The sequence below is a fragment of the Bufo bufo genome, chromosome 5 (genome assembly GCF_905171765.1).
Source record: "Bufo bufo chromosome 5, aBufBuf1.1, whole genome shotgun sequence".
NCBI classification, from domain to species: domain Eukaryota; kingdom Metazoa; phylum Chordata; class Amphibia; order Anura; family Bufonidae; genus Bufo; species Bufo bufo.
In genome coordinates this window covers 564,842,461-564,857,489 of record NC_053393.1, presented here as the reverse complement: position 1 = coordinate 564,857,489, position 15,029 = coordinate 564,842,461, and the positions used below count along the sequence as shown (strand labels likewise).

The window sequence follows — 15,029 nt, the reverse complement described above, 5'->3', positions numbered from 1 at the left end:
TCTCAGTGGTTGTGGTACCTCGTACAGGAGCAGGGGAGCTGGTGTTAGTGTGAATGGTGGTCAGTACAAGGACGTCCCTCTTGTCCATGTTCTCATGGAGGAGAGGCCTGCTTTCACCCATTCTCAGTGGTTGTGGTACCTTGTACAGGGACAGGGGAGCTGGTGTTAGTGCTAATGGTGGTCAGTACAAGGACGTCCCTCTTGTCCATGTTTACATGGAGGAGAGCCCTGCTTTCACCCATTCTCAGTGGTTGTGGTGCCTCGTACAGGGCAGGGGAGCTGGCGTTAGTGTGAATGGTGGTCAGTACAAGGACGTCCCTCTTGTCCATGTTCTCATGGAGGAGAGCCCTGCTTTCACCCATTCTCAGTGGTAGTGGTACCTCGTACAGGAGCAGGGGAGCTGGTGTTAGTGTGAATGGTGGTCAGTACAAGGACGTCCCTCCTGTCCATGTTCTCATGGAGGATAGCCCTGCTTTCACCCATTCTCAGTGGTAGTGGTGCCTCGTACAGGAGCAGGGGAGCTGGTGTTATTGTGAATGGTGGTCAGAACAAGGAAGTCCATCTTGTCCATGTTCTCATGGAGGAGAGCCCTGCTTTCACCCATTCTCAGTGGTTGTGGTACCTCGTACAGGAGCAGGGGAGCTGGTGTTAGTGTGAATGGTGGTCAGTACAAGGACGTCCCTCTTGTCCATGTTCTCATGGAGGATAGCCCTGCTTTCACCCATTCTCAGTGGTAGTGGTACCTCGTACAGGGGCAGGGGAGCTGATGTTAGTGTGAATGGTGGTCAGTACAAGGACGTCCCTCCTGTCCATGTTCCCATGGAGGAGAGCCCTGCTTTCACCCATTCTCAGTGGTTGTGGTACCTCGTACAGGGGAAGGGGAGCTGGTGTTAGTGTGAATGGTGGTCAGTACAAGGACGTCCCTCTTGTCCATGTTCTCATGGAGGAGAGCCCTGCTTTCACCCATTCTCAGTGGTTGTTTTACCTCATACAGGAGCAGGGGAGCTGGTGTTAGTGTGAATGGTGGTCAGTACAAGGACGTCCCTCTTGTCCATGTTCTCATGGAGGAGAGCCCTGCTTTCACCCATTCTCAGTGGTTGTGGTACCTCGTACAGGAGCAGGGGAGCTGGTGTTAGTGTGAATGGTGGTCAGTACAAGGACGTCCCTCTTGTCCATGTTCTCATGGAGGATAGCCCTGCTTTCACCCATTCTCAGTGGTTGTGGTGCCTCGTACAGGGGCAGGGGAGCTGGTGTTATTGTGAATGGTGGTCAGTACAAGGACGTCCCTCTTGTCCATGTTCTCATGGAGGAGAGCCCTGCTTTCACCCATTCTCAGTGGTTGTGGTACCTCGTACAGGGGAAGGGGAGCTGGTGTTAATGTGAATGGTGGTCAGTACAAGGACGTCCCTCTTGTCCATGTTCTCATGGAGGAGAGCCTTGCTTTCACCCATTCTCAGTGGTTGTGGTACCTCGTACAGGGGCAGGGGAGCTGGTGTTAGTGTGAATGGTGGTCAGTACAAGGACGTCCCTCTTGTCCATGTTCTCATGGAGGAGAGCCCTGCTTTCACCCATTCTCAGTGGTTGTGGTACCACTTACAGGGGCAGGGGAGCTGGTGTTAGTGTGAATGGTGGTCAGTACAAGGACGTCCTTCCTGTCCATGTTCTCATGGAGGATAGCCCTGCTTTCACCCATTCTCAGTGGTAGTGGTACCTCGTACAGGGGCAGGGGAGCTGGTGTTAGTGTGAATGGTGGTCAGTACAAGGACGTCCCTCCTGTCCATGTTCTCATGGAGGAGAGCCCTGCTTTCACCCATTCTCAGTGGTTGTGGTGCCTCGTACAGGGGCAGGGGAGCTGGTGTTATTGTGAATGGTGGTCAGTACAAGGACGTCCCTCTTGTCCATGTTCTCATGGAGGATAGCCCTGCTTTCACCCATTCTCAGTGGTAGTGGTACCTCGTACAGGAGCAGGGGAGCTGGTGTTAGTGTGAATGGTGGTCAGTACAAGGACGTCCCTCTTGTCCATGTTCTCATGGAGGATAGCCCTGCTTTCACCCATTCTCAGTGGTTGTGGTACCTCGTACAGGGACAGGGGTGCTTGTGTTAGTGTGAATGGTGGTCAGTACATGGACGTCCCTCTTGTAACCAGCATGTTCTCATGGAGGAGAGCCCTGCTTTCACCCATTCTCAGTGGTTGTGGTACCTCGTACAGGGGCAGGGGAGCTGGTGTTAGTGTGAATGGTGGTCAGTACAAGGACGTCCCTCTTGTCCATGTTCTCATGGAGGATAGCCCTGCTTTCACCCATTCTCAGTGGTAGTGGTACCTCGTACAGGGGCAGGGGAGCTGGTGTTAGTGTGAATGGTGGTCAGTACAAGGACGTCCCTCTTGTCCATGTTCTCATGGAGGATAGCCCTGCTTTCACCCATTCTCAGTGGTTGTTTTACCTCATACAGGAGCAGGAGAGCTGGTGTTAGTGCTAATGGTGGTCAGTACAAGGACGTCCCTCTTGTCCATGTTCTCATGGAGGATAGCCCTGCTTTCACCCATTCTCAGTGGTAGTGGTACCTCGTACAGGGGCAGGGGAGCTGGTGTTAGTGTGAATGGTGGTCAGTACAAGGACGTCCCTCTTGTCCATGTTCTCATGGAGGATAGCCCTGCTTTCACCCATTCTCAGTGGTTGTGGTACCTTGTACAGGGACAGGGGAGCTGGTGTTAGTTCTAATGGTGGTCAGTACAAGGACGTCCCTCTTGTCCATGTTCTCATGGAGGATAGCCCTGCTTTCACCCATTCTCAGTGGTTGTTTTACCTCATACAGGAGCAGGGAAGCTGGTGTTAGTGTGAATGGTGGTCAGTACAAGGACGTCCCTCTTGTCCATGTTCTCATGGAGGAGAGCCCTGCTTTCACCCATTCTCAGTGGTTGTGGTACCTCGCACAGGGGCAGGGGAGCTGTTGTTAGTGCGAATGGTGGTCAGTACAAGGACGTCCCTCTTGTCCATGTTCTCATGGAGGATAGCCCTGCTTTCACCCATTCTCAGTGGTTGTTTTACCTCATACAGGAGCAGGGGAGCTGGTGTTATTGTGAATGGTGGTCAGTACAAGGAGGTCCCTCTTGTCCATGTTCTCATGGTGGAGAGCCCTGCTTTCACCCATTCTCAGTGGTTGTGGTACCTCGTACAGGGACAGGGGTGCTTGTGTTAGTGTGAATGGTGGTCAGTACAAGGACGTCCCTCTGGTCACCAGCATGTTCTCATGGAGGAGAGCCCTGCTTTCACACATTCTCAGTGGTTGTGGTACCTCGTACAGGGGCAGGGGAGCTGGTGTTAGTGTGAATGGTGGTCAGTACAAGGACGTCCCTCTTGTCCATGTTCTCATGGAGGATAGCCCTGCTTTCACCCATTCTCAGTGGTAGTGGTACCTCGTACAGGGGCAGGGGAGCTGGTGTTAGTGTGAATGGTGGTCAGTACAAGGACGTCCCTCTTGTCCATGTTCTCATGGAGGATAGCCCTGCTTTCACCCATTCTCAGTGGTTGTTTTACCTCATACAGGAGCAGGGGAGCTGGTGTTAGTGCTAATGGTGGTCAGTACAAGGACGTCCCTCTTGTCCATGTTCTCATGGAGGATAGCCCTGCTTTCACCCATTCTCAGTGGTTGTGGTACCTTGTACAGGGACAGGGGAGCTGGTGTTAGTGCTAATGGTGGTCAGTACAAGGACGTCCCTCTTGTCCATGTTCTCATGGAGGATAGCCCTGCTTTCACCCATTCTCAGTGGTTGTTTTACCTCATTCAGGAGCAGGGAAGCTGGTGTTAGTGTGAATGGTGGTCAGTACAAGGACGTCCCTCTTGTCCATGTTCTCATGGAGGATAGCCCTGCTTTCACCCATTCTCAGTGGTTGTTTTACCTCATACAGGAGCAGGGGAGCTGGTGTTAGTGCTAATGGTGGTCAGTACAAGGACGTCCCTCTTGTCCATGTTCTCATGGAGGATAGCCCTGCTTTCACCCATTCTCAGTGGTAGTGGTACCTCGTACAGGGGCAGGGGAGCTGGTGTTAGTGTGAATGGTGGTCAGTACAAGGACGTCCCTCCTGTCCATGTTCTCATGGAGGATAGCCCTGCTTTCACCCATTCTCAGTGGTTGTGGTACCACTTACAGGGGCAGGGGAGCTGGTGTTAGTGTGAATGGTGGTCAATACAAGGACGTCCCTCTTGTCCATGTTCTCCTGGAGGATAGCCCTGCTTTCACTCATTCTCAGTGGTTGTGGTACCTCGTACAGGGGCAGGGGAGCTGGTGTTAGTGTGAATGGTGGTCAGTACAAGAACGTCCCTCTTGTCCATGTTCTCCTGGAGGATAGCCCTGCTTTCACTCATTCTCAGTGGTTGTGGTACCTCGTACAGGGGCAGGGGAGCTGGTGTTAGTGTGAATGGTGGTCAATACAAGGACGTCCCTCTTGTCCATGTTCTCATGGAGGAGAGCCCTGCTTTCACCCATTCTCAGTGGTTGTGGTACCTCGTACAGGGGCAGGGGAGCTGGTGTTAGTGTGAATGGTGGTCAGTACAAGGACGTCCCTCTTGTCCATGTTCTCATGGAGGAGAGCCCTGCTTTCACCCATTCTCAGTGGTTGTGGTACCTCGTAAAGGGGCAGGGGAGCTGGTGTTAGTGCTAATGGTGGTCAGTACAAGGACGTCCATCTTTTCCATGTTCTCATGGAGGAGAGCCCTGCTTTCACCCATTCTCAGTGGTTGTGGTACCTCGTAAAGGGGCAGGGGAGCTGGTGTTAGTGTGAATGGTGGTCAGTACAAGGACGTCCCTCTGGTCCCCCTCAGTCTAGTATTTCTGTCTCAGTGGTGCAGAGGAGCTGTACTGCCCCCATCAGTAATGTCTACAGGTCCCCCTCAGTTTGGTATTTCAGTCTCAGTGGTGCAGAGGAGCTGTACTGCCCCCATCAGTAATACCTACAGGTCCTCCTCAGTCTGGTATTTCTGTCTCAGTGGTGCAGAGGAGCTGTACTGCACCCATCAGTAATGTCTACAGGTCCCCCTCAGTCTGGTATTCCTGTCTCAGTGGTGCAGAGGAGCTGTACTGCCCCCATCAGTAATGTCTACAGGTCCCCCTCAGTCTGGTATTCCTGTCTCAGTGGTGCAGAGGAGCTGTACTGCACCCATCAGTAATGTCTACAGGTCTCCTCAGTCTGGTATTTCTGTCTCAGTGGTGCAGAGGAGCTGTACTCCACCCATCAGTAATGTCTACAGGTCCTCCTCAGTCTGGTATTTCTGTCGCAGTGGTGCAGAGGAGCTGTACTGCCCCCATCAGTAATGTCTACAGGTCCCCCTAAGTCTGGTATTTCTGTCTCAGTGGTGCAGAGGAGCTGTACTGCCCCCATCAGTAATGTCTACAGGTCCCCTCAGTCTGGTATTTCTGTCTCAGTGGTGCAGAGGAGCTGTACTGCCCCCATCAGTAATGTCTACAGGTCCTCCTCAGTCTGGTATTTCTGTCTCAGTGGTGCAGAGGAGCTGTACTGCCCCCATCAGTAATACCTACAGGTCTCCTCAGTCTGGTATTTCTGTCTCAGTGGTGCAGAGGAGCTGTACTGCCCCCATCAGTATTGTCTACAGGTCCTCCTCAGTCTGGTATCTCTGTCTCAGTGGTGCAGAGGAGCTGTACTGCCCCCATCAGTAATACCTACAGGTCTCCTCAGTCTGGTATTTCTGTCTCAGTGGTGCAGAGGAGCTGTACTGCCCCCATCAGTAATACCTACAGGTCTCCTCAGTCTGGTATTTCTGTCTCAGTGGTGCAGAGGAGCTGTACTGCCCCCATCAGTAATGTCTACAGGTCCTCCTCAGTCTGGTATTTCTGTCTCAGTAGTGCAGAGGAGCTGTACTGCCCCCATCAGTAATACCTACAGGTCCCCCTCAGTCTGGTATTTCTGTCTCAGTGGTGCAGAGGAGCTGTACTGCCCCCATCAGTAATACCTACAGGTCCCCTCAGTTTGGTATTTCAGTCTCAGTGCTGCAGAGGAGCTGTACTGCCCCCATCAGTAATACCTACAGGTCTCCTCAGTCTGGTATTTCTGTCTCAGTGGTGCAGAGGAGCTGTACTGCCCCCATCAGTAATACCTACAGGTCCTCCTCAGTTTGGTATTTCTGTCTCAGTGGTGCAGAGGAGCTGTACTGCCCCCATCAGTAATGTCTACAGGTCCTCCTCAGTCTGGTATTTCTGTCTCAGTGGTGCAGAGGAGCTGTACTGCCCCCATCAGTAATACCTACAGGTCCCCCTCAGTCTGGTATTTCTGTCTCAGTGGTGCAGAGGAGCTGTACTGCCCCCATCAGTATTGTCTACAGGTCCTCCTCAGTCTGGTATCTCTGTCTCAGTGGTGCAGAGGAGCTGTACTGCCCCCATCAGTAATACCTACAGGTCTCCTCAGTCTGGTATTTCTGTCTCAGTGGTGCAGAGGAGCTGTACTGCCCCCATCAGTAATGTCTACAGGTCCCCCTCAGTCTGGTATTTCTGTCTCAGTGGTGCAGAGGAGCTGTACTGCCCCCATCAGTAATACCTACAGGTCCTCCTCAGTCTGGTATTTCTGTCTCAGTGGTGCAGAGGAGCTGTACTGCCCCCATCAGTAATGTCTACAGGTCCCCCTCAGTCTGGTATTTCTGTCTCAGTGGTGCAGAGGAGCTGTACTGCCCCCATCAGTAATACCTACATGTCCCCTCAGTCTGGTATTTCTGTCTCAGTGGTGTAGAGGAGCTGTACTGCCCCCATCAGTAATGTCTACAGGTCCTCCTCAGTCTGGTATTTCTGTCTCAGTGGTGCAGAGGAGCTGTACTGCCCCCATCAGTAATGTCTACAGGTCCTCCTCAGTCTGGTATTTCTGTCTCAGTGGTGCAGAGGAGCTGTACTGCCCCCATCAGTAATGTCTACAGGTCCTCCTCAGTCTGGTATTTCTGTCTCAGTGGTGCAGAGGAGCTGTACTGCCCCCATCAGTAATGTCTACAGGTCTCCTCAGTCTGGTATTTCTGTCTCAGTGGTGCAGAGGAGCTGTACTCCACCCATCAGTAATGTCTACAGGTCCCCCTCAGTCTGGTATTTCTGTCTCAGTGGTGCAGAGGAGCTGTACTGCCCCCATCAGTAATACCTACAGGTCCCCCTCAGTCTGGTATTTCTGTCTCAGTGGTGCAGAGGAGCTGTACTGTCCCCATCAGTAATACCTACATGTCCCCTCAGTCTGGTATTTCTGTCTCAGTGGTGCAGAGGAGCTGTACTGCCCCATCAGTAATACCTACAGGTCCTCCTCAGTCTGGTATTTCTGTCTCAGTGGTGCAGAGGAGCTGTACTGCCCCCATCAGTAATACCTACAGGTCCTCCTCAGTCTGGTATTCCTGTCTCAGTGGTGCAGAGGAGCTGTACTGCCCCCATCAGTAATACCTACAGGTCCTCCTCAGTCTGGTACTTCTGTCTCAGTGGTGCAGAGGAGCTGTACTGCCCCCATCAGTAATGTCTACAGGTCCCCCTCAGTCTGGTATTTCTGTCTCAGTGGTGCAGAGGAGCTGTACTGCACCCATCAGTAATACCTACAGGTCCCCTCAGTCAGGTATTTCTGTCTCAGTGGTGCAGAGGAGCTGTACTGCCCCCATCAGTAATACCTACAGGTCCCCTCAGTCTGGTATTTCTGTCTCAGTGGTGCAGAGGAGCTGTACTGCCCCCATCAGTAATGTCTACAGGTCCCCTCAGTCAGGTATTTCTGTCTCAGTGGTGTAGAGGAGCTGTACTGCCCCATCAGTAATACCTACAGGTCCTCCTCAGTCTGGTACTTCTGTCTCAGTGGTGCAGAGGAGCTGTACTGCCCCCATCAGTAATGTCTACAGGTCCCCCTCAGTCTGGTATTTCTGTCTCAGTGGTGCAGAGGAGCTGTACTGCCCCCATCAGTAATGTCTACAGGTCCCCTCAGTCAGGTATTTCTGTCTCAGTGGTGTAGAGGAGCTGTACTGCCCCATCAGTAATACCTACAGGTCCTCCTCAGTCTGGTACTTCTGTCTCAGTGGTGCAGAGGAGCTGTACTGCCCCCATCAGTAATACCTACAGGTCCCCCTCAGTCTGGTATTTCTGTCTCAGTGGTGCAGAGGAGCTGTACTGCACCCATCAGTAATACCTACAGGTCCCCCTCAGTCTGGTATTTCTGTCTCAGTGGTGCAGAGGAGCTGTACTGCCCCCATCAGTAATACCTACAGGTCCCCTCAGTCTGGTATTTCTGTCTCAGTGGTGCAGAGGAGCTGTACTGCCCCCATCAGTAATGTCTACAGGTCCCCCTCAGTCTGGTATTTCTGTCTCAGTGGTGCAGAGGAGCTGTACTGCCCCCATCAGTAATGTCTACAGGTCCCCCTCAGTCTGGTATTTCTGTCTCAGTGGTGCAGAGGAGCTGTACTGCCCCCATCAGTAATGTCTACAGGTCCTCCTCAGTCTGGTATTTCTGTCTCAGTGGTGCAGAGGAGCTGTACTGCCCCCATCAGTAATACCTACAGGTCCCCCTCAGTCTGGTATTTCTGTCTCAGTGGTGCAGAGGAGCTGTACTGCCCCCATCAGTAATACCTACAGGTCCCCTCAGTCTGGTATTTCTGTCTCAGTGGTGCAGAGGAGCTGTACTGCCCCCATCAGTAATGTCTACAGGTCCCCCTCAGTCTGGTATTTCTGTCTCAGTGGTGCAGAGGAGCTGTACTGCCCCCATCAGTAATGTCTACAGGTCCCCCTCAGTCTGGTATTTCTGTCTCAGTGGTGCAGAGGAGCTGTACTGCCCCCATCAGTAATGTCTACAGGTCCTCCTCAGTCTGGTATTTCTGTCTCAGTGGTGCAGAGGAGCTGTACTGCCCCCATCAGTAATGTCTACAGGTCCTCCTCAGTCTGGTATTTCTGTCTCAGTGGTGCAGAGGAGCTGTACTGCCCCCATCAGTAATACCTACAGGTCCTCCTCAGTCTGGTATTTCTGTCTCAGTGGTGCAGAGGAGCTGTACTCCCCCCATCAGTAATGTCTACAGGTCCTCCTCAGTCTGGTATTTCTGTCTCAGTGGTGCAGAGGAGCTGTACTGCCCCCATCAGTAATACCTACAGGTCTCCTCAGTCTGGTATTTCTGTCTCAGTGGTGCAGAGGAGCTGTACTGCCCCCATCAGTAATACCTACAGGTCCTCCTCAGTCTGGTATTTCTGTCTCAGTGGTGCAGAGGAGCTGTACTGCACCCATCAGTAATGTCTACAGGTCCCCCTCAGTCTGGTATTTCTGTCTCAGTGGTGCAGAGGAGCTGTACTGCCCCCATCAGTAATGTCTACAGGTCCCCCTCAGTCAGGTATTTCTGTCTCAGTGGTGCAGAGGAGCTGTACTGCCCCCATCAGTAATACCTACAGGTCCCCTCAGTCTGGTATTTCTGTCTCAGTGGTGCAGAGGAGCTGTACTGCCCCCATCAGTAATACCTACAGGTCCTCCTCAGTCTGGTATTTCTGTCTCAGTGGTGCAGATGAGCTGTACTGCCCCCATCAGTAATACCTACAGGTCCCCCTCAGTCAGGTACTTCTGTCTCAGTGGTGCAGAGGAGCTGTACTGCCCCCATCAGTAATACCTACAGGTCCCCTCAGTCTGGTATTTCTGTCTCAGTGGTGCAGAGGAGCTGTACTGCCCCCATCAGTAATGTCTACAGGTCCCCTCAGTCAGGTACTTCTGTCTCAGTGGTGCAGAGGAGCTGTACTGCCCCCATCAGTAATACCTACAGGTCCTCCTCAGTCTGGTATTTCTGTCTCAGTGGTGCAGAGGAGCTGTACTGCCCCCATCAGTAATGTCTACAGGTCCTCCTCAGTCTGGTATTTCTGTCTCAGTGGTGCAGAGGAGCTGTACTGCCCCCATCAGTAATACCTACAGGTCCCCCTCAGTCAGGTACTTCTGTCTCAGTGGTGCAGAGGAGCTGTACTGCCCCCATCAGTAATACCTACAGGTCCCCTCAGTCTGGTATTTCTGTCTCAGTGGTGCAGAGGAGCTGTACTGCCCCCATCAGTAATGTCTACAGGTCCCCCTCAGTCAGGTATTTCTGTCTCAGTGGTGCAGAGGAGCTGTACTGCCCCCATCAGTAATACCTACAGGTCCTCCTCAGTCTGGTATTTCTGTCTCAGTGGTGCAGAGGAGCTGTACTGCCCCCATCAGTAATGTCTACAGGTCCCCTCAGTCAGGTATTTCTGTCTCAGTGGTGCAGAGGAGCTGTACTGCCCCCATCAGTAATACCTACAGGTCCTCCTCAGTCTGGTACTTCTGTCTCAGTGGTGCAGAGGAGCTGTACTGCCCCCATCAGTAATACCTACAGGTCCCCTCAGTCTGGTATTTCTGTCTCAGTGGTGCAGAGGAGCTGTACTGCCCCCATCAGTAATGTCTACAGGTCCCCTCAGTCTGGTATTTCTGTCTCAGTGGTGCAGAGGAGCTGTACTGCCCCCATCAGTAATACCTACAGGTCCCCTCAGTATGGTATTTCTGTCTCAGTGGTGCAGAGGAGCTGTACTGCCCCCATCAGTAATGTCTACAGGTCCCCTCAGTTTGGTATTTCTGTCTCAGTGGTGCAGAGGAGCTGTACTGCCCCCATCAGTAATACCTACAGGTCCCCTCAGTCTGGTATTTCTGTCTCAGTGGTGCAGAGGAGCTGTACTGCCCCCATCAGTAATACCTACAGGTCCCCCTCAGTCTGGTATTTCTGTCTCAGTGGTGCAGAGGAGCTGTACTGCCCCCATCAGTAATACCTACAGGTCCCCCTCAGTCAGGTACTTCTGTCTCAGTGGTGCAGAGGAGCTGTACTGCCCCCATCAGTAATACCTACAGGTCCCCTCAGTCTGGTATTTCTGTCTCAGTGGTGCAGAGGAGCTGTACTGCCCCCATCAGTAATGTCTACAGGTCCCCCTCAGTCAGGTATTTCTGTCTCAGTGGTGCAGAGGAGCTGTACTGCCCCCATCAGTAATACCTACAGGTCCTCCTCAGTCTGGTATTTCTGTCTCAGTGGTGCAGAGGAGCTGTACTGCCCCCATCAGTAATGTCTACAGGTCCCCTCAGTCAGGTATTTCTGTCTCAGTGGTGCAGAGGAGCTGTACTGCCCCCATCAGTAATACCTACAGGTCCTCCTCAGTCTGGTACTTCTGTCTCAGTGGTGCAGAGGAGCTGTACTGCCCCCATCAGTAATACCTACAGGTCCCCTCAGTCTGGTATTTCTGTCTCAGTGGTGCAGAGGAGCTGTACTGCCCCCATCAGTAATGTCTACAGGTCCCCTCAGTCTGGTATTTCTGTCTCAGTGGTGCAGAGGAGCTGTACTGCCCCCATCAGTAATACCTACAGGTCCCCTCAGTATGGTATTTCTGTCTCAGTGGTGCAGAGGAGCTGTACTGCCCCCATCAGTAATGTCTACAGGTCCCCTCAGTTTGGTATTTCTGTCTCAGTGGTGCAGAGGAGCTGTACTGCCCCCATCAGTAATACCTACAGGTCCCCTCAGTCTGGTATTTCTGTCTCAGTGGTGCAGAGGAGCTGTACTGCCCCCATCAGTAATACCTACAGGTCCCCCTCAGTCTGGTATTTCTGTCTCAGTGGTGCAGAGGAGCTGTACTGCCCCCATCAGTAATGTCTACAGGTCCCCTCAGTCAGGTATTTCTGTCTCAGTGGTGCAGAGGAGCTGTACTGCCCCCATCAGTAATACCTACAGGTCCCCAGCACACTGTATAATACTAATAACAGCCTAACCCTCTCCTGCCAGCTGCAGCGTCCTGTCCCTACACCAGTCAGAGCAGAATGGCGCTGCACCATGTGATCCAATACTAGACATGACTGTAACGGCTTCCAAGTGCCCACAGCCTAACCGCTTGTTGATTGGCTGCAGCCTTTTAACAAGCTTTATTTAAACTGGTGCCAACGTTTGGATTCGGTACCCGGACACTGTAATGTTCAATGCGGACCCGAAAGTGGCGGTCCAGGTTCACTCGTCACTACTCATACGCCCAAACTATACCAGGGCCACCTACACCTGACTCTTCTACACCCAACCAAGCCTGACCCTCCTGCCCCAGAATGGCTCACAGAGCATACCCACTATCGTTAGCTGCTGTTCACAGCTCAGGCAGGATGGCCGCCCCCAGCAGATTTATTATTCCTGTGGACGATGTAGACCTAGATAGTATAGATGTCACAGCATGCTTTATGATTGGTCTGGTACTCGATCTCTTGTGGAGACTTGGAGGCCTTAACTGAGTACTCTCTAGTCCTGGTTGGACATTTCTCTATTGTCCTGGTAAGACTTTTCTTCGGGGTCGTTTATTAAGCTGAAATACACCTATATTTGGCATATTTCAGGTGCAGATTGCAGTGCAACAGCTAGTTGTGCCCCAATCTGTGGCTTCTCCCCGCTCACACCAGGTCTACAAAAGTGGTTGTGGTGGAGAAGGGGATGGCGCCAGGCCCGTCTTATTTACCATTTTCTACACCCGTCTTACATTTAGAACTGGAGCAGGATCTGCCGGCGCCTCTTTATAACTTCGGTGGAACCTCCGGCAGCACAGGGCTTTATTGAGACCAGTTAGACATCCCTCATGGGAACTCTGGTCTGGGTTGGACATTTTTCGGGAGGACTCTATACAGTTCTGGTTGTTTCCTTAAGGATCTTCCAGAAGACCCATTATACACAAGTTATCCCTCTTGACAGTTTTCTAAGCTGATCATTTTGTCCACAAGTATTTGGACCTCTTGAAGACCTTCACTGTTGTTCTAGAACCTTGCTGCAAATCTCTGGTGGGCCAAAGCTTCCCCCAGCAAAATCAGTTGTTTGTGGGAGGCAGGGGTGGTGGGGGAACCTTGTGCTCAGCTGGTCGCTGCAGGGGCACATTTTCTAAAGGATTTTCTCTGATTATAAATTCCTCTGGATTCATCATGTCAACTAATACTGGAAATGGGGAGGGGGGTGACACTTTGCCTTGTGTAGTCAGTGAGCACAAGTGTCATGATTGTAGAGTCGGAATTATCCCCTACATTATTATTTCCAGGAGCCTTTGTTGTTTGATGATGTGGCCATATACTTCACCCAGGAGGAGTGGGGGAGCTTAGAAGAGTGGCAGAAGGACCTGTACAAGGAGGTGATGATGGAAACCTACTGTGCTCTCCGGTCACTGGGTAAGTAGAGAAGACGTCTGAGCAGCTGACATGGATGTGCACTAAATGTCCCAGTAGTCACAGCCTCAGTCTTCACAGCCCACTCCCCTCTCAGTAGTCACAGCCTCAGTCTTCACAGCCCACTCCCCTCTCAGTAGTCACAGCCTCAGTCTTCACAGCCCACTCCTCTCTCAGTAGTCACAGCCTCAGTCTTCACGGCCCATTCCCCTCTCAGTAGTCACAGCCTCAGTCTTCACGGCCCACTCCCCTCTCAGTAGTCACAGCCTCAGTCTTCACAGCCCATTCCCCTCTCAGTAGTCACAGCCTCAGTCTTCACAGCCCACTCCCCTCTCAGTAGTCACAGCCTCAGTCTTCACAGCCCACTCCCCTCTCAGTAGTCACAGCCTCAGTCTTCACAGCCCACTCCCCTCTCAGTAGTCACAGCCTCAGTCTTCACAGCCCACTCCCCTCTCAGTAGTCACAGCCTCAGTCTTCACAGCCCACTCCCCTCTCAGTAGTCACAGCCTCAGTCTTCACAGCCCACTCCCCTCTCAGTAGTCACAGCCTCAGTCATCACAGCCCACTCCCCTCTCAGTAGTCACAGCCTCAGTCTTCACAGCCCACTCCCCTCTCAGTAGTCACAGCCTCAGTCTTCACGGCCCATTCCCCTCTCAGTAGTCACAGCCTCAGTCTTCACGGCCCACTCCCTTCTCGGTAGTCACAGCCTCAGTCTTCACGGCCCACTCCCTTCTCGGTAGTCACAGCCTCAGTCTTCACAGCCCACTCCCCTCTCAGTAGTCACAGCCTCAGTCTTCACAACCCATTCCCCTCTCAGTAGTCACAGCCTCAGTCTTCACAGCCCACTCACCTCTCAGTAGTCACAGCCTCAGTCTTCACAGCCTACTCCCTTCTTGGTAGTCACAGCCTCCGTCTTCACGGCCCACTCCCCTCTCAGTAGTCACAGCCTTCACAGCCCACTCCCCTCTCAGTAGTCACAGCCTCAGTCTTCACAGCCCACTCCCCTCTCAGTAGTCACATCCTCAGTCTTCACAGCCCACTCCCCTCTCAGTAGTCACAGCCTCAGTCTTCACAGCCCACTCCCCTCTCAGTAGTCACAGCCTCAGTCTTCACAGCCCACTCCCCTCTCGGTAGTCACAGCCTCAGTCTTCACAGCCCATTCCCCTCTCAGTAGTCACATCCTCAGTCTTCACAGCCCACTCCCCTCTCAGTAGTCACAGCCTCAGTCTTCACAGCCCACTCCCTTCTTGGTAGTCGCAGCCTCAGTCTTCAGAGCCCATTCCCTCTCAGAAGTCACATCCTCAGTCTTCACAGCCCATTCCCCTCTCAGTAGTCACAGCCGCAGTCTTCACGGCCAACTCCCCTCTCGGTAGTCACAGCCTCAGTCTTCACGGCCCACTCCCCTCTCAGTAGTCACAGCCTCAGTCTTCACAGCCCACTCCCCTCTCAGTAGTCACAGCCTCAGTCTTCACGGCCCACTCCCCTTTCAGTAGTCACAGCCTCAGTCTTCACGGCCCACTCCCCTTTTGGTAGTCACAGCCTCAGTCTTCACAGCCCATTCCCCTCTCAGTAGTCACAGCCTCAGTCTTCACGGCCCACTCCCCTCTCAGTAGTCACAGCCTCAGTCTTCACGGCCCACTCCCCTCTCAGTAGTCACAGCCTCAGTCTTCACAGCCCACTCCCCTCTCGGTAGTCACTCCCTTAGTCATCACAGCCCATTCTCCTATCAGTAGTCACAGCCTCAGTCTTCACGGCCCACTCCCCTCTCAGTTGTCACAGCCTCAGTCTTCACGGCCCACTCCCCTTTTGGTAGTTAGTGTTGGTTCCATTCTCTACAGCCTTTTTAGGGACAAGTAGAGCTGGATGCCG

General features: G+C 52.8%; 1 protein-coding gene across 1 annotated transcript in view; it reads left to right on the top strand.

Moving 5' to 3' along the window:
* Window positions 1–15,029, top strand: part of LOC121000947 — a 47,137-nt gene that overhangs the window by 8,857 nt on the left and 23,251 nt on the right. The window contains exon 2 of the mRNA XM_040431772.1: window positions 13,037–13,163. Coding sequence (XP_040287706.1) covers window positions 13,037–13,163 — 127 coding nt within the window. The remainder of the gene's footprint in view (window positions 1–13,036; window positions 13,164–15,029) is intronic.